This window comes from Sturnira hondurensis, unplaced genomic scaffold, assembly GCF_014824575.4.
Source record: "Sturnira hondurensis isolate 20B ecotype Veracruz unplaced genomic scaffold, ASM1482457v3 Scaffold0009812, whole genome shotgun sequence".
In the NCBI taxonomy this organism is placed as follows: Eukaryota; Metazoa; Chordata; class Mammalia; order Chiroptera; family Phyllostomidae; genus Sturnira; species Sturnira hondurensis.
This window is the reverse complement of record NW_028082443.1, coordinates 47,242-65,343: the sequence shown is the minus strand read 5'-3', so window position 1 is coordinate 65,343 and position 18,102 is coordinate 47,242. Positions and strand designations below refer to the sequence as shown.

Below are 18,102 nucleotides of genomic sequence, written 5' to 3'. Positions count from 1 at the left end.
CGTAGGGGAGGCAACCGGTCCATGCTTTTCTTTCACATAAATGTTTCCTATCCTGTCTATCCAAAATCAATAAATATATTAGAAAAAAATGTTCATGTAAATGAATTCCGGTCACTCCATCGCTCACAATTCAGTGCACTTAGAAAACCACAGCTGCCTCAGCAGCGCCTCCTGTTGAACCCACACCGTTCTAGCCTCTGCCGACCCCAGTGACCCTGTGAGCAGGGACTCTGGTGGTTGGGCCAGGTCCTCTGCTCCTCCAGGAGCCCAGCCTCCGTGCTGCGTCGGGCTCTCTTCTCACCGTGTCCGCCCAGGCTGTTCTTGTTCTCCATGCCCTCGGGTCCCAGGGACTGCTGGGCGCCTTTCCGGTCTTCAGGTTCCCAGGCTGTCTCAGAAAGGCCTCCCACGTCCCCGACCTGGCAGCACCTCGTCTCCTTCAGGACTTACCACGGTTCGTAACTCTGCACTTATCTCTGGGTTTGTCTCCCTCCCCCAGACTGGGTGCTCCACGGGGACACAGTAATGGCTGTTTCATGTGTATGTGGCCCCGCAGCCCGGCTCCGTGCCCCAAACCTTGTCAGTACCCAGGAAGAGACAAGGGACACAGCCTACCTGGGCTGAGCTGGGTGCTGAGACAGGAGGGGGCAGAGCGGAGTCTCGGCTGCAGAAGACCTAACGCCCAAAGCAGGCTGTGCCTGTGTAGTTCTCCAAGCTGCCCTGTCTCAGCCCTCTAGGCTAGAATCCCAAAACAACCCTTTCCCAAGTCCGGGAGTTGGAAGGACTGATGTTGTTGTCTTTGCTCCCCAGGAGAACTGATCAGTTAAGGACTGAATATAAAATACATACCTGTATTTATAGGTCAAAACTGTTAGCACACCAGATTACAAGTATTTTCATGTGATATATTTCACATAATACTTGTATATGTTATTTTAAATAGTTACCATCCTAAAACAACATAGTCTTCTTTGCCCTACCCTGGCCAGGCAGCTCAGTTGGTTAGTCTTGTCCAGATGCACCAAGGTGTGGGTGGAACCCTGGTCAGGGATCATACAAGAATCAACGAGTGGATGTGTGGAATGTCAAATCAATGTTTCTCTCTCTCCAAAAATCAATTTTGGAAAGTCATCTTTGTCCTTTCTTCTCTGTCAGGATGGGTAGGGCTGGGAGAGCTCTGGGGGATCTGGGAGCCGTGTGGTGGGGCCAGGAGCCATTTGGGATGGACTTAGGCCTGTGCCGTGTCTCCGGGCCTCCACGCTCCCACGCTCCCACAGACCGGGCTGCCCCGCAGAGCTTTGTGGCCTTGTGTTTTCTAGCTAATGCCCTCCTCACCCTCCACCTCCGGGGCGCCCGGATCCAGCCTTGCAAAGGGCCTTTGCCGGGGGCTGTCCGCAGACCCTACGCTGGGAGGCAGCCCCCCCCCCCCCCGCCCGCCCCACTGGGAAGCACAGGGAGGGTGCCGTCCCTAAGCAGTCGGGGTTGGGAGAGGCCTGAAGGCCGCCACGTCTAACCTCTGTGATCCGGGGGCCTGATACCGGAGGACATTCCTGTCCACTCCTGGGGGCCCAGGCTAGTCCCGACTCCCAGAGGGGACCTGGGCAGCCTCAGCTCCCACCCCCCAGCCCGGCCCCTCATTTCTCCCGGAGGCCAGCAGGTTTCAAAGTCTCAGGGGCAGTGGCTCCCCCAAGGGCTGGGATGACCCCTCGCGGGACCTTTGGCGGGCTCCCAGTCCCGGAAACCGCCTCGGCTTCCTGTCCCCACCCCCACCTCCCAGCTGAGACCCTGATTCCTGGAACCCAGGGCCTCAGCCTGGCCGGGAGCCTCCCCACACTTTGTCCAGGGCCCGCCCCCCATCCCCGCCTGCGGACTGCCGTGGCCCTCCCAGACCCCGGGACCGCCATTTAGTGGGAAATGGCCGAGACGGGAGCCTGCGGAGAGCAAATGGCGAGGAGTGTGAGCCTGGGGCTGGCAGGAGAGACCCTTCCCGGAACAGCCTCCGGGTCCGCACCTGTGGCCGGAGCCCCGAGTGGCGCGGCGGTGCTGCCCCCTGGCGGCTCCGCGCGGAGCCACAGGCACCAGCAGGGCTTCCCGCGGGCTCTGCTGTCGCCACCCCACCCGTTGCTGCTCGAAAGGACACTTAGGGACTGTAGAATCTGCTTGTGGACCGTGGTGTCTGCTGTGCAAAGTTAAAGGACGCGCCCAGGGTGGGAGAGTAGTGCTGTCACGAGTTTCAAATTTTACTACATTCAAATAAACATTTTAAGTAGCGATACGCTCCCATTAAAAAAAATTTAGAGGAAAGGGATACATTGGACACTCTTCCGTCCACGCCTACATCCTCCTATGCTCTTTCCCACCCCGCCCATTTTTTCCACCAGGTCTTAGTTTCTTGTGTTTTATGCAAAATAAACACATGCAAATATCAATATTCTGTTTTCCCCTTTCTGACTTAACAGACAGCATATTATCCACGCCGTTCTGGACTCTGCTGTTTTTATTTAGCAATAGATCCTAGGATCTTTCCATTTTGGTACTTACATTTTTATGACTGGGAGAGTTTCATTGTGGGAACACACTGTAGATTCCAGCCCCCACAAATTGGCACCTGGATTGTTTTCAAATATCTGTTCTTACAAACATTTTTGTTTTATTTTAACTACTGTTTTATATTATATATTTTTTCACTATTTTATTTATTTTTAGAGAGAACGGAAGGGAAGGAGAAAGAGTGGGAGAGAAACATCAGTGTGTGGTTGCCTCATGTGTCCCCCGCTGGAGACCTGGCCTGCAACCCAGGCATGTGCTCTGATCGGGAATCGAACTGCAACCCTTGGGTTCACAGGCCAGTGCTCAATCCACTGAGCTATACCAGCCAGGGCTGTTTTATATCATTTTATTTTATTATGTTTATTTTCTTTTATCCTTACCCAGGGAAACGCTCACTAATCTTAGAGAGAGAGGAAGGGAGGGAGAAAGAGAGGGAGAGAAACACTCATCCACCCCTCCTAGCATGCGCCCCAGGCCTGTGCCCTGACCAGGGATGGAACTGGCAAACTTTCACTTTACTGGACGATGCCCAAACCACAGAGCCACGCTGGCCAGGGCTCATTCATTCATTCATTTTTTTAATGCTTCTGACTCTTGTCTCATGGTTAGGAAGTTTTCCGTACCTCCGGGTTATAAAGAAATTAACAGATTTCCCTCACGTACAAATCAGGGTGATATCAAGTGGCAGCAAGACCGGGTTTTAAAGAGAATCTACGCACCTCCCCTGCTGGGAAGGGGTGAGGGTGGAAGGGGGACCAGAGGGCAGTGTGAGGAGCTCAGTGCCTGCTCACAGGGCTTCTCTGTATTTTGGAAGCCCTGTGTTTAGGAAGCGGGAATTCTGGTACACCGTGTCCTCTCCCTGTCTCACTCAGGAGGTTAATGGGCTGTCCACCCCAGAGAGTCTCAATACCAGGGACTGTGCCCCCTGAGGGGACACTGGACATGCGTGGAAACATTTCTGGCCATCGTCCCAGGTTCGGGAGGGGGTGCTATTGCCAGAAACTTTGTTAAACACCCTACTATGCTCAGAAGAGTCACCCGCAGAAAAGCCTCAAAATGTCAGTTGTGCAGAGTTGGAGGAATCCTGCTTCTGCCCTTCAGACCCTCTGGGAGCTTCCAAGCAAAGCAGAAACAGTGACTGAGGCTGGGGGTGGCTAGGACGAGTGTCCACGTGGTCCCCCCCTCCCCCTGCGGCGGGACTGCAACCCTGACTTCCACCTGGGACAGCTCCATGGGAGCTGCTCACTGCTGCCGCCCTGCAGGTGGGCTATGGCTCCACCCCCTGGCAGTGATAAGCGAGTGCTAGCTCCTCTGGAGCTGGCATCGCTCTTTTCCTTTCATTTTGTTTCTTAAGATGTATTCAAAGAAGCCTGGGCCTGTCCTGTAGAGCACGCCCAGTCTGGACCTCGCTGACTGCATGCTTGTGGTGTCTTTCTGCAAAGGCCGCGGGCCCTGCACTCCCTATGAGGGAGTCTTGCCTAAGATTTCATCCGATTCTCTCAGCAGGACTGTTTCACTAGTGGTGGGATCTGCACACCAGTGAAGAGCAGCCAGTCCAAGACCTGCAACTGCCTGGGGTTGGAGACACAGAGCAGAGCCGAATGGGGATCAGGCCCCACCTGGTAGGGGTCAGGAGGGCATGGGTGGGGGGCCGGGCTCAAGATGGCAGTGAGTGTGGAGAGCAGGACCAATGAAAATGATGTAGGTCTGGTCAAGATAGGATGAAGTATAGAAAACAAAACAGCATCACTCATCAACCAAGAGGGCTGCCGGTCAGCCATGACACTTAGGTTCAACAAGGAAACTGTCTAAGCCACGCCAGGCGCCCTGCCAAAGGCCTGCCAGGGCGGCGCACACACGATATGGGCACACGGACGAGTAGCAGAGAGGGCATGCCTACTGATAACGCGCTGGGGGCTCTTGGCCCTGAGCCACAGCTCCATCAGGCGCCAAGAATATGCGTGGAACTGAAGAGGACTTCAGAGCCACCACTGAGAAGCCGCTGCACGCTACCCTGGGCCATGCGCCGCCGGAGCTCTGGAACTTCCACGCGCCTGAGACCCCCACTCCAACCGGACTGAAACTCCGGCTAGCGGACGCTAACTCTCGGACCTGGGACTGAGACTCTGGGACTCGGGTTGGTTAACCTCCAAAGGATTGTTGTGTGTTGATTGTGTGTGGCATTGCAGAGGGCAGGAGAGTAATGCGGTGTGGATGTTCTCTCGTGTGAACTTGCATTTAATAAAAGATGAGAGTGAGCAACAGCTCGGCGGGCTCTCTCCTCGGTTCTTGCCGCTGCCCCGTGTAGACGCAGCGAGGCGACCTATTCCCCAAACCCCCGCTCCAACTCGCCCAGCCGGAGGTGCGCTCTTACCAATAGGAAACGCTGTAACGCCGCCCTCCTTGAGAGGTACAGGTGGTCTGGAGGGTGCTCAATAATCCCGAAGCCTCCTCCCTGCCTGCCCCCACGGTCCCCTCCCGGGCAGGGCCCGGGGCCATCGAGGCTGCCCCTCTGTGCTGGCCACCAGGATGCAGCTGGCAGGACGGGCGCCCCTGACTCTGCTCAGAGGTTCCCTGGCGGCCAGCACAGGAGGGTGTCGGGGCTGGCTACGGGGTCCCTATAGGTCTCTGTAGGAGAGAAAGTGGGCAGGTGGAGCGGCAAATTTAGGCCCCCAGAACTGAGCTAGTCCGCTGCCTCTGCCCGGCACACTAGTGAGGTTCAGGACACGCACGCGGGACTACAACTCCCGAGAGCCCTTGGGCGTCGCCGGCCGTTGATTGGCCGCACGGCGCCGACCGGGCAGGCGCAGTGCGCGCAGGCGGCGGCCGGATGGCTCTGTTGGGCGTCTCCGCGGCGGTCCGTGCGGCGCCCCGGCTGTGGCGGCAGGTGTCGCGGGCAGCCGCGGGGTTCCGGGGCACCTTCCTTGGTAGGGGCTACTCTGTGGACCCCGCTCAGGTGAGGGCCACGCAGGTGAGCCGGTCCGCAGGGCTTGCGGGGAGGCCGGAGCGCCGGGCCTCCTGGGAAATGGCCGTGATTGGGCACCTGGCTGTTGGTTCTGGCTGTAAACACGAGTGTCCCCGCGTGCCCTGCCTCCTAACTCGGTCTTTGGGGCGTGTGTTTGGCCGGGAGAAAAGTGATCCTGGCTGGAGCAGGACGGAACACCCAACACACGTCTCGTGGCTTCTTGCCGCTCTTGGTCCCCAAAGTCCCCGGCGTTTTTCGCCTTCCTGTTCCCTGAGGTCCGTGATGAGGACTTTTGGGTTAGGATTTTATAATGCATTTGAAAAAGATTTAGGGACTCGTGATGGATTGCTGTTCGGATCTGCACCTGCAAAGGACAGCCTGGAGGCGAATGTAGTTTTTTTAGGGGGGCAGGGCTTTTCACGGGTGCCATTCACTTGGTCTGCTGGGAGTGAGAAGCGGTCCCGTCTGGCGTGGGGACGGGGGAAGGTAGGAAAACCGGCGCAGGGTCCCTAATTTGTGCCAGGTGCTTTGGTAATACTTAATTTTATCCACCTTGGTGGTAGGTATGACCCAGGTGTTAGTAAAACTTGGAGTCAAGTTTTTAACAACTTTGTTTAAAGGTCCCACACCACGTGCCAGGACTTTGAGCCAGGCAGTCCTTTCACCAACCCCCCTTCCCCTGAGCCATTTGCCTGCTAAATTCACAATTTCCGCATGCATTCATGATCATATGGTACATTTGTATGATACTTTTGCGGTAACACTTGGGTGCATTTCAAGTCAACTACTTATTTACAAAAAGCAAACACATAGTACTTTATGCCACGCAGTGTTCTGAGTACTTCACAAGTACATCATGAATCCATAGAATTTTCATAACTCTGTGAAGTTAGCCCTATTTCACAGAGAGGTTAAGCGGCTTGCCCCAAGGGCACACAGCTGCAAAATGGCAGAATCCGGAACCCAGGGCAGTCTGGTGCCAGAGTTGTAGTTCTTTTTAAAATATTTATTTTTAGAGAGAGGGGAAGGGAGGGAGAGAGAGAGGGAGAGAAACATCCCTGTGTAGTTGCCTCTTGTGTGTCTCCAACTGGAGACCTGTCATGCAACCCAGGCATGTGCCCTGATTGGGAATCCATCCGGCCACCCTTTGGTTCAAGGGCGGGCACTAAATCCACGGCGCCACACCAGGCATGGCCAGAGCTGTAGCTCTTAACAGGTGTGTTCTTGTAGTCATCTTGCCTGTGGAGCCGCTTAGATTCAAAGAAGTAGAGGGACTGGGCCTTGAGCTGGAAGCCCAGAATGATACTGATCCAAGGACTGTGAACTGCAGCGACATAAGTTTAAAGAATAATTGCCATCGTTTGTAATTACTGTGTTGATTCGAGCCTCTTTGTGGGCCCTAAGATATCTCAGGGAGACTTTTCCGATAGCGTGGACCACGGGAAGGAAGGATGAAGCGTGTCAAAGAATTTAGGAGCGCTGGCTTTGGAGCCGAGTCCTGCCTGTAGTGTGTCCCTGAGGCACGTCACTTGGCTTTCTTGGCGTCAGTCAGTTTCCTGATGTATGGAATGGGGGTCTTCATTCCCATGCAGTGTTTCTATGTGGATTTTTGTATGGTGCTTTTTGTGGTAATAAATGTGGAGTGCTTTGCACAGGGACTGGCATACAGTAAGTTACCTGACACGTGGAAGTGATCGGAGGAGACAATGAAATGGGCTCTTTGTAAAGCTGTTGACGTTGTTTTAAGGTTTTATTTATTTTTTAGAAGGGAAGGGAGGACCCTGGCTGGTGTAGCTCAGTGGATTGAGCACGGGCTTGTGAAACAAAGGGTTGCTGGTTCGATTCCCAGTCAGGGCACATGCCTGGGTTGCAGGCCAAGTCCCCAGTGGGGGACGCGGGAGAGGCAACCACACATTGATGTTTCTCCCCCAGTCTTTCTCCTTCCCTTCCCCCCTCTCTAAAAATAAATAAATTAGAGAAACTTGGGAGAGATCATTGCCTCTTGCACGCCCCCAACTGGGAACCCTGCCCACAGCTCAGGCATGTGCCCTGACCAGGGATCAAATCCATGACCTTTGGCCCACAGGCTGGCACTGGACCCCCTCAGCCACAGCAGCCAGGGCTGCTGCTGTTTAAAACACTCCCGATCACCCTCGCCCTGTCTGGTGTGGCTCAGTGGGTTGGAGCATGTGGTTTAAGATTAATTTCAAATGGACTTCTTCGATGTTCCTTTGTCTTTGCTTCTTATCTAGAATCTGTTTGGTATACTTTAAATCATGCTTACTGATTTGAGACGGGGCGGGGGACCTGAATGTGAGAAATAAACACTGACTGGCTGCCTCCCATGTGCCCCCAGACCCAGGATCCGACTGGCAGCCTGGGCTTGTGCCCAGGAGTCACATCTGTGACCCTTCGGTCTGGGGGACAGTACTCCAACTGACTGAGCCGCACCAGCCAGGGCTGCCTCTAGTTGTTGTTGTTTTCAACTATGTGTAGCTATAATAAAATTTTAAAGCGTGGTTATGAAGGCTATTGTAACAGGCAAAAATGTGTCAGGCAAAAAGAACAAGATAAAAAACTCCGTACAAAGTGCACTTGTAGCTGCATGACAGACGAGAACAGAAAAAGAAGAGGAAAATAAACTATTGGTTGTGTTAAAGTGCAGGGATTATGTTTTGAATTTGTTTACCATTTAAAAAATTTCTTTATAGTAATTATGGAAAAATAATTTTTAACAAAGCAGTTATGAGCTCAATTATATACGAGCCCCGGCTGTTGTGGCTCAGTGGGTTGGGTGTTGTCCCACAAAGCGAAAGGTCACGGGTTCGGCCCCCAGCAGGGCACGTGCCAGGGCTGTAGGTTCGGTCCCCAGTGTGAGAGGCAACCGATGGGAGTTTCTCTCTCACGTCGATGTTTCTCTCCCTCTTTCTTCCTCCCTTCCCCTATCTCTAAAAATAAATAAAATCTTTAAAAATTTTTATATATATATGAGGACTCCTTTGTTATAGACGGATTTGCTCTACCAGAAGTTTCATGTCCTTGTTTTATGCTTCAGGCCTGTGCGACCGGGAATGGTGTGGGGCTTCTCTCTTTAAGGGTCGTCTCCTCCCTCCCCTCTGCCTGTTGACTCAGGCAGGGGCAGCTCTCTTCTCCCCCTGCAGAGCCCACCCACCTTTGGATTCCTGCTGGACATCGACGGAGTGCTGGTCCGGGGCCATCAAGTGATCCCCGCCGCTCTGGAAGCCTTCCACAGGCTGCTGGATGCCCAGAGGCAGCTGCAGGTGCCCGTGGTCTTTGTCACGAATGCCGGGAACATCTCACAGCAGGACAAAGCCAAGGAGCTGTCGGCCCTGCTGGGTTTCAAGGTGTGCAGACAGCTGTGGATGCGAGAACCCAAGGATCTTTTTCCTAGTGGAGCCCTGCTCCCGCTCTGACGGGGACTTTTCCCTGGTGGTGGGGTTGGAAGACAGGGTTGATGAGGCTGAGGGCAAGTCTGGTGGGTTCCGTACAGAGCTCTCAGCCCTGCTGGAAAATAACTTGAAGTTGCCAGTCTCGTGAGTAGAGACCTCATCAACAGGCTCATGTTTTTATTTTATTTACCTATTTTTAGGGAGGGGAAGGGAGGGAGAAAGAGAGGGAGAAAAATGTCAATATGTGGTTGCATGTCGAGCGCCCCCTACTGGGGAATGGCCCACAACCCAGGCATGTGTTCCCACTGGGAATCAACCCTTTTGGTTCCCAGTCCGGGGCTCAATCCACTGAGCCACACCAGCCAGGGCGATAGGCTCATGTTTTATGCATACATATCTACATGTTGGCCATGAAAACCCGCCCGTGGAGCTGGCAGTGCAGCCTACTGTCCTTGTACCTATTTCTTTTCTTCTGGGCATCAGGGTGGTCTCTTTTGACTTGGCAGCCCCTAAGAAGCAAGGGTCGCATTTTTTCAAAATCTCTGTATGCTAGGCAGGACTCCCATAAATAAGACGCACTCATCGCACTCATATGAGCAAGTGCTGTCCCCCAAAGCAGTCCCTCTGTGCTCACTTGCGGACACACTCCTCTTTCCTTGTTGAGGGTGCATGTAGTTTGGGAAAGAGAACTTTGGAACCAATCATGTAAATAAAGTAGCTGATTGATGTGTGGCCCTGCTTGAGGATAAATGCAGGGAGCAAAGGCATAAAGGTGGTTTGCTTCTGCGGTTTTCCCAGAGGGTTTCAGAACATTCTGAGAAGAGGCTGCCTTGTCGTAGTTAAATGTTAAAAAGCTCAGTCTTTGGCAGAGCAGAGAACTACAAGTCGAGGTAGAGGCAGGGTTCTGTGGCAGCGACCAGGAGCATGTGCACACGCCCTGTGCTTTCCGAAGGGGCACTGAGCAGGGCGGACGGGTGGGCGTCAGAGCCACGCCGGCAGCAGGACCCGCTTGCTGTTCTGTGGGACAGCAGCCAGTCCAGGCTCCCACAGCTGCCTGCCTCCTTTCTGGGAGCTAGGAACGGGGCTTCCCCCTGCTTGTTTTTCTGGGTAGTTCCCTTCCTTCCTAGGTCGAGGAAGCTGCCCTCTCCCCTGCTCTACTGTCTCTCAGCTGTGTGCTTCCTCCTCTCTCCTGTCTCTTGCCTGTCCCCACAGGTGGACCCGGACCAAGTTATTCTCTCTCACAGCCCCCTGAAGCTCTTCTTCCAGTACCACAGGAAGCGGATGCTGGTGTCGGGCCAGGGACCCCTGGTGGAAAATGCCCGGGTGTATCCTTTTGGTGCTTCTCGCTCTGGCTGGAGAGGAAGGGGCAGGATGGGCCTTTCCTCCTGTGGCCGAGGGGGCCCGTGGTGGGCTCCGAGGGAGGGGGGACAGCCCTCAGGTGTGGCCAGTCCTTGTGCCTGGTGATTTCCAAAAGCCGGCCCAGAACCTCCTGGGAGCTCAAAATGCAGCTTCCCACGGAGAGCCTTGTGTCGCAGGGTCTGGGACGAAGATCTGCAGTCTGTATTTGAAAGGGGAGCTAGGTGATTTTGTAACTAGGTTCCCATAACTGGGAAACCATGCCCAGTTATGATGGCAGGTGGGAATTAAGGGCAGGGAAGTGTCACAGGTTGGACCCATGGGGGTGGGGTACGAGATACTATTACCACATGGACCTCCTTTCTCCCAGGGTCCCTCTGGACTAGGTTCACCTTGCCTGCCACCAGGGAACTATAGCTCTCAATGCCAGAGAGGCTGAAAAGGAAAGGGGTTATTTACTCAAAAGTTACACAGACTCAAGAGTGATGACTTACTGTCTACAGTAAAATCCCAAAGTTCCCTAAAACACCCACAAACACACAGAGTCCTTCCTTCCCCCTTTGCCCAGGCTGGGACACCATACCTCAGGAAAAGGAATAGAGGTCCGTGGCTCAGGCAGTCCCCAGTCCTTGCCAGTGATCCATGCTCAGCAGACAGGCCTCCCTCGGTTCCCAGCACCATCAGCTGTGTCGTCATCGCAATCTCAGGTCTCAGTCCAAACCTGGGTGGTGCCTCCTCCTGTCCCACCAGCAAGAGTCCTTCCCCTCCTTTCTTCCTACCGCGTCTCTCCTGCGTTCTTCCAAACTGCTAAGGAGAGCTCTGCATGGCCGCTGCACCCTGCTTTCCAGCTCCCTAAGCCGTGTGGCAAAGGGAGCCCCCAAGTCGTGTGATTCCCCCTTCTCCCGTGGCTGCCGTGCCCGGGTTTAAATCCCGGCGCCAGTCCTCCTCTGCAGCCCCATTTCCGACTCCTCCCACAATCGGGCTACACCTGCCAGCATTCCCGTGCCGCTTCCAGCTTTTCTCAGCTGCCATAGTAAGTCCGGGCAGGCATGGCCCCGTGGCCTGGAGCCAATCATCTCCAAGGATGTAACCAGGGCGAGTCATGGGTGGATTCACCCTGGTTACATCCCATCTCCCTGGGTCAGAGCAGGGCCACAGCTACTCAACATATCCATGAAACCTGTTAAAAGTTATAGATATATGAAATGACTGTTCCTGAGGTTGTTTGCAAAACTCTTGCTATGCAGAACAACTCTCAATGGGCCTGCTCCGTCTTTCCCGTCCCCCAGTTCAGACTTGGGGGGGGTGAGGACACCTAAATATTTTTAATATGTCCTTGACATCCTGAGTTCTGGACCCCATTGCAGATCTCTCTTTGGAGGGGAAGCTGGCTGCACCGTTACAGAAGTGGGCTGGGTCTTGGGTGCTGAGGCTGGAGAGGCTTCCCTCTCCCCACGGCCTCCCCACCCTGGTGGAGTCCACTCCCTCTTAAAGGTGCAGCTCAGGTCAGACTCCTCCAGGCCCTTAGCACACCCATCCAGGCCACCGAGCAGGCTCCTTTTCTGAACCTCTTGGCACACGGTGGCAGCACTCCACAGGTGCTGTGTGATGGCCCAGCGGAGAACTCCTGAGGGACAGAGGTGCCTGTGCGCCCCGTGGCCTGGCGTTGCTCGTGGCCGGGGGTGTGGATCCATGTGCCGCTGGGCTCGTCTGCCTCTGGTTCTCTCCTGTCTGCGGCCAGGTGGACTGTTGGCTAAGAACTGGGTTGGTCCCCCTCCCTTGGGAGGCGTAACCTCCCCCGGAACTGTCCAGCGCTGTTTCCTTGACCTCGCTCTAGACTGGGCTTCGAGAACGTGGTCACTGTGGACGAGCTGCGCCTGGCCTTCCCTGTCCTTGACATGGTGGACCTCCAGCGGCGGCCGAAGACCACGGTAATGGGTAATGGGAAGGACGTGCGTGCCAGGGCTGCCTGTCTAGTTCTGTCCTCCGTCCCTGCGTGGGCCCCTCCTGCTGACCTGGCAGCCCGCCCCACAGAGCACCTTCTTGGAGAGGCAGGCCTGGCCACAGGCTCGTCCCCACGTGTGCAGGCGGCTCCAGAGCCGGCCCTGCTGGGGCTCTGCTCCCTGCACTGCTCTCGACCGGCCGAGAGCCCTGGCCAAGCGCTGCGTCCCCTCTGGTGAATGGCTGTGTCTCACCGGCGGCGCTCCCCGGGCTGCTGGAGGGTTGGGACCCTGGTTAAGCCCTCCACTGCCCGCCCTGTGGACGCAGCCCCGGTGAGCAGTGGCCCGCTCGGGGACAGATGGCAGCTCCTTGGTCTGCCGTGCTCCTTTGGGCTCAGCTCGTATTTGGACCTGGCTTGATTTTCTGTCTTCTGATCGAGTCACAGGCCTCACAGCCGTCTGACTCTGTGGGGCGCGGCCGCCCTCGGCCTGCTCTGTACGACGGCTCCACATGTGAGTCGCATCACCCGTGTTTCCAGGCCAACCAGCCTAAAAATGGGCCCAGTTGTAAACGGACGGGCTCACCTGCTCGTGCAGCCTTAGCCGCCGTCCTCCAGGGCCCGACTGCGCAGGGCCTTTGACGCCCTCTGGGGGCCCAGTGAGCCAGGTGGAGAACCAGAGTGGGGGTGGGTCTCAGAGCTGCGCGGAGGCCGAGCCTCCCACGTGGCAGTGACTCACCGCCAGCCACGTGGCTGGTCAGCCCCAGGGGCAGGACCGTGTGACCTGGGAAGAAACAGAAGCCCTGGGGACGGGGAAGCTCCTGCCCCCCATCCGGCATCAAGGGGAGCAGTCGGCACCCCCTGATGGCCTCCCCTCTCTCCACAGGCTCACCTTGCTCTTTGCCCACCTGATTCTAGACTCTTGCTTGGTCCCTCCCTGGCCTCCTGGCCTGGCTGGGGGTGGACAGCCGAGTGGCCTTCCTCCTGGCTAACCTGTGTGCTGTGTTGTCTCTCTCAGCCGGGCCTGTGCCCACCGTGGTCCTCCTCTCCTCCGGAGCTTGCCTTCATGAGTCCTCCTCCTCTGTCCTGTGTGGCTCCTCCTCTGCATGGGCTGGACCCCGGGGTGGTCGCCCACCCTGTCTGGACTGCGTCTTTCCTCTCTCCCGCCCCGGAAACCAGTGGGATTGTGTGGTGGTGGGAGGTCGCCCTGGTGTTGATGGGCCTGTTCTTTGTCTCTTGGCAGCCTCACCTGAGGACCGACTTCCCCACCATCGAAGGTAACAAGGTCTCTCCGAGTGTGGGCGGGGTCTGGTGAGTCCCTCTCTTCAGGCCCTCCGGGTGCCGTTGAACATTCGGTCACCTCGATCCTGGTCTCGGGTCTGCCACACTGTTGCTGAGACGTTTGTCGCCCATTCCTCCTTCTCCATATCACTTGCCTTGTTCCAGAAAAATGCAGGCTCAGAAGATCGTAGAGTGGACCGGGGCCTGGGGGTGGCTTGGAGCAGGGTCCCTGGCCCAGGAGCCAGTGGTGTCCTCGTGGGACAGACCCTGTAGTGTCACCTTCACTGACTCGAAGTGGAGCTCCTAGGTGGTGTCTCTTCCATTCCAACAGGTAGAAATAGGAAAAACTCATTGAGGGAGTGCACACTTCAGTGTGTCCTAACAGTCCAGGGAGACACACTGAAGTGGCAAAGCAGCCGCACAAGCGTGGTGGCCTCACCCCGAATGGCACAGCCTCAGACGCAGACCATCCGTGTGTTTGGGGGTGGCCGCGGGGTGTCTCAGGAGACTCAGAAAGTGGCCCAGCTCTGTCCTAGGCAAAGCAGTTTTGCAGAAACTGCTTTGGGGTTAACTCTTTTTTTTCCTTAAGAGGGGAAGGAGAGAGGGAGAGAAACATCAATGTATGGTTGCCTCTCATGTGCCCCCTGCTGGGAACTGGCCTGAAATCCAGGCATGTGCCCTGACTGGGAATCAAACCACGATCCTCTGGTTCGCAGGCCTGTGCTCAGTCCACTGAGCTACACCAGCCAGGGCAAAAAGGGGTTAACTCTTGATGCAATTTTGAAATAAGGAAGTACGGCCATCTCTTCCCTCATTTGATTGTCAACAATTTTTTGGAACATCGGAGTTTCCTAAAACTACCAGAACATGCTTTGTGTTTACATGTGTGGAATGAGGGTGTGGGCTCAGTGAGTCACTGACAGGCTGTTCACCGGCCTGAACGCCAGGCGGGGCACTCAGGTGTTCAAAGACAGGGCAGTGTCTGCCCAAGCCCAACTGTCCCCAGCACGTGGCGTCCCTGGCCCCTCCCTCCATCCTTCCCACCCAGCGTCAGTCACTGTGGCCCTGAGACACACCCTCCAGCTTCTGGAGCGCCCTCTCGGGGCAGTCGTTCAGTTTGCTGGTCTCCCGGGTGTTGAGCGCTGTGTCCAGCCCGGGTTCAGCTGCATTTGTTGTACCTTGTTTTTACTCTCGTGACAGTAGTAGTGGTGGTGGTGGGTGCTGAGGAGGCTGAGGCTGGAAGCAGGTGGGAATCGTGCCCCGAGTCGGGGGAGAGTGGCGCGGGCAGCCTGGAGTCTGGGCCCTGCCACTGCACCTCCCCTCCTGTGCTGCTGTTGGGGTCACCACCCCAGAGGCAGGCACTGGGGAGGGTGAGTGCCTGGCCCAGTGCCTGTTGAGGGGGAAGGGAGAAGAGCAGTCAGCGGGGGCAGCGTCTGGGGCTGTCCACTGCTGGCGTCGTCTCTGGCCTCCTCGGTGGCGTGTGCTGGATGCAGTGCTGGTGGGAGACCTTGGGAGGCGCCTCCTTGGGCCCTGGGCTCTGCTCACCTGCGTGAAGAGGTGAGAGGCTCTTGCAGGGCTGTTCCAGGAGCCGTGCCCTTGCCAAGGCGAGCGCACAGTGGGGCCAGGCCTCAGCTGGTCTCCACAGGGTCTCCCTCCCGTGGCCACAGGGGGCAGGCGGGGCACCCTGCACCCTCACCCTGTGCCTTTCTTCTTTCAAGGGGTGCTCCTCCTTGGGGAGCCCGTGCGCTGGGAGACGAGCCTGCAGCTGATCATGGATGTGCTTCTCAGCAATGGGAACCCTGGGACGGGTCTGGCAACAGTACCCTACCCCCATCTCCCTGTCCTGGCCAGTAACATGGACCTCCTTTGGATGGCGGAAGCCAAGATGCCCAGGTGAGGATGCAGCCCCAGCCTCACCCGCACTGTCCCCGATGTCCTGGGGCTCAGGCCTGGCCCTGGGTGGGCCAGCAGTTGCCACCGTTCCATGGCCTCCCACGAGGGGTCTCGGGGGTCATGCCACCTACTAATGACGAACAAAGACTGCAGCTCACTGAGCACCGGGCCTGTGGCGAGGCAGCTGTTGACGCACCGCCCGGCCCCCAGAACCGGGGCAGGGCTCCCCAGACTAGAGGGGCCCAGCCCTGCCCTGCTCTCCCCGTCGCCCCTGTCCCACAGCGCCTCACCCTGCACTTGTTGCTGTGTGCCCCGGAGCTGGAGGGGTGGGGAAAGAAGGCTGTTCTGATGCGGGTTTAGGCCAGAGGACAGGCCTGGGCAGTGAGCAACTTTCTCAAGGCCCAGGGCGGGGCCTGTCCGGCCTGCTGCCCGGTCCTCGGAGGGCGAGGGCAGCGCAGATGGCTGGGCCTCTGGCCCTGCAGGTGTCTCACAGAAGGGTGGCTGATGGTGGCTCGGTGGTGTTCTGCTGGGCCAAAGTCTAGAATTTTCTGCCCTGACTCAGCCACTCACCCCCAGTGAGCTGGTGAGTGAAATCAGGGTGTAGGGCCCAGTACCACCTCAAGCCATGCCACACAGGAGTCCACAGAGATGGCACGTACAGTGTTCTCTCTCCTTCCTTCCCACGTAGTTTTCTGTAGCTTGAGATTAGGTGTTTTTTTCTGAGATGTTCTTCCCAGAGTTAGGGTATGCTGACACCAGGCGAGGGGGTTTGGTTAATAACTTTAACATATTGTGCAGTATCAGTTCACATTTGGTTTAGTGGCAAGGCATGAAAATCTCAAACAAGTATCTTCAACAAGGCAGACACTCCTCTCTTATGTAAAGTAATTCTGCGGTAGGCAGTCTAGGTCTTGTATGTAAGCTTCGCCTGGTAGGGACACAGGTCCCTCTGTTGTCCTGCTATGCAATCCTGAGCCCTTGACCATATAACCCACAACGGCTGCCCAGTGTCAGCCATCTCATCAGCATCTCAGGCAGCAGGAAGGAATAGGGGAGGGTAGAGAAGAGCGTCCTCTCTGCAATTTTAAGGGTACTTCCTAGAAGTTTAGCCCAGCACCTCTAATGTCATTGGCTCTTTGGCTGTGGTGCAGTCACGTGGCCACACAGCCAAGTGCAGAGGAGAAAGGGACTGGATTTTACTCCCAGTGCACTGTGCTCAGCTGGAAATCGGCACCAAGGAAGGAGGGGAGGGTGGCACCCAGGAGTCTGCCTGAAGCCTAAAGCAGGATGTAAACCCGGAGTCCAGATGCTGGGGGGGTGATCCCAGTGCCACCACCCCGGACCAGTTCCTTAACCTCTTTCCTCCTGTTTCCTCACTGGAGAAAGGAGAACAAGATCTCCCGCGGTGTCTCTGAGAACTCCATGTGGTGTCTGTCTGCAGTGCCGGCCGGTGCTCAGGGACTGCTGCTAGACAGCAGCAGGTCGCGCGTGTGGGCAGTGAACGCCACTCTCATGAGGCTGTTTCATTGTGACCTGTCCCCACGGGCCCTGCTGAGCTGTCCGCCCCCCGCAGGTTCGGCCACGGCACCTTCCTGCTGTGCCTGGAGGCCATCTACCACAAGGTGACTGGCAGGGAGCTGCGCTACTGTGGCCTGACGGGCAAGCCCAGCATCCTCACCTACCGGTACGCCGAGGAGCTGATCCAGCGGCAGGCTGTGAAGCGGGGCTGGGCCGTGCCCATCCAGAAGCTGTACACTGTGGGGTGAGCGCCCTGCACCCCACCCCATTCCCAGCACCCCGCCACCTCGGCCCTGAACCCGCTTCCCCCTCCTCTCTCTGCCGCTTTGGCCCCTGACCAGGGACAACCCCATGTCGGACATCTACGGTGCCAACCTGTTCCACCAGCACCTGCAGACGGCCCGGCAGGTGGGTGCGGAGTCGCCGCTGGATGCCCAGAGCTGCACCTCCATCCTGGTGTGCACCGGTGTGTACAGCCCCACGGCGCCCGGGCCTGCGGAGCAGCCCCCGTTCCACGGGCACCGGGACTTCGGCCTCAGCCCAGGGCTCTTGCAGGCAACCCACGTTGTGAGCGATGTGGACGAGGCCGTGCAGCTGGTCCTCCGCCAGGAGGGCTGGGCGTAGTCGAGGGCGGGCCACGTGGAGCTGTCCAGGGCCCCGGTGTCCCGCCCGGCCTGCTGCCCCTGCTGCCCAACCAGGGATGTGCCGGTGACTCTTTCCCCTGTGGGCAGCAGCCTCAGGGCGGTGCTGGGGCGCAGAACCAGAATTTCCTGCGTCCAGGGCCTATCCGACATCCACCTGTCCTCTGCAGCTCTGTGCCTCAGTTTCCCCCTCACTGCAGAAGGGCTTTGGAGAAAAGGGGGGCTGTGCACAATCCTGCAGCCCTCTCTGCGGGCCCTGTGCACACTCGGTGTTGACTGACACCCAAACACTACTTTTTACTGTCCTTAGGCTTGCTGCCCAGAGACTACTGAACTTATTTTTTAAATTAAAATAATTATAATAAATATTCCTCATGCCCTGTCTTGTGCGGGTCTATCTGGAGTGGACAAAAGTCCAGTGGGGGAAGGCCGGTGGGTGGGTGGGTCCCAGAGAGACCTGGCCCCTCACTCCTGGAGTAGCCGCTGCCTCCTCCCACCCTCGTCTGTCTCTGGCAGCCCCTGCCCAGGCTTTGGCAACTTCCCATATGGGGA

At 56.8% G+C, this 18,102-nt stretch overlaps 1 protein-coding gene across 2 annotated transcripts; it reads left to right on the top strand.

The window, feature by feature from the left end:
• Positions 1-5,366: 5,366 nt before the first annotated feature.
• Positions 5,367-17,932, top strand: HDHD5 (haloacid dehalogenase like hydrolase domain containing 5). 2 transcript variants are annotated; one of them, XM_037058062.1, is made up of 8 exons: positions 5,367-5,503; positions 8,674-8,877; positions 10,135-10,247; positions 12,116-12,209; positions 13,461-13,494; positions 15,217-15,391; positions 16,965-17,153; positions 17,251-17,932. In XM_037058062.1, exons 1-8 carry the CDS (start codon positions 5,378-5,380, stop codon positions 17,531-17,533), a joined length of 1,218 nt encoding a protein of 405 aa, XP_036913957.1. In that variant the 5' UTR covers positions 5,367-5,377; the 3' UTR covers positions 17,534-17,932. The 2 variants fall into 2 exon arrangements, with proteins under 2 accessions (XP_036913957.1, XP_036913956.1); XM_037058061.1 differs by having other exon boundaries at positions 5,367-5,518.
• Positions 17,933-18,102: the final 170 nt, after the last annotated feature.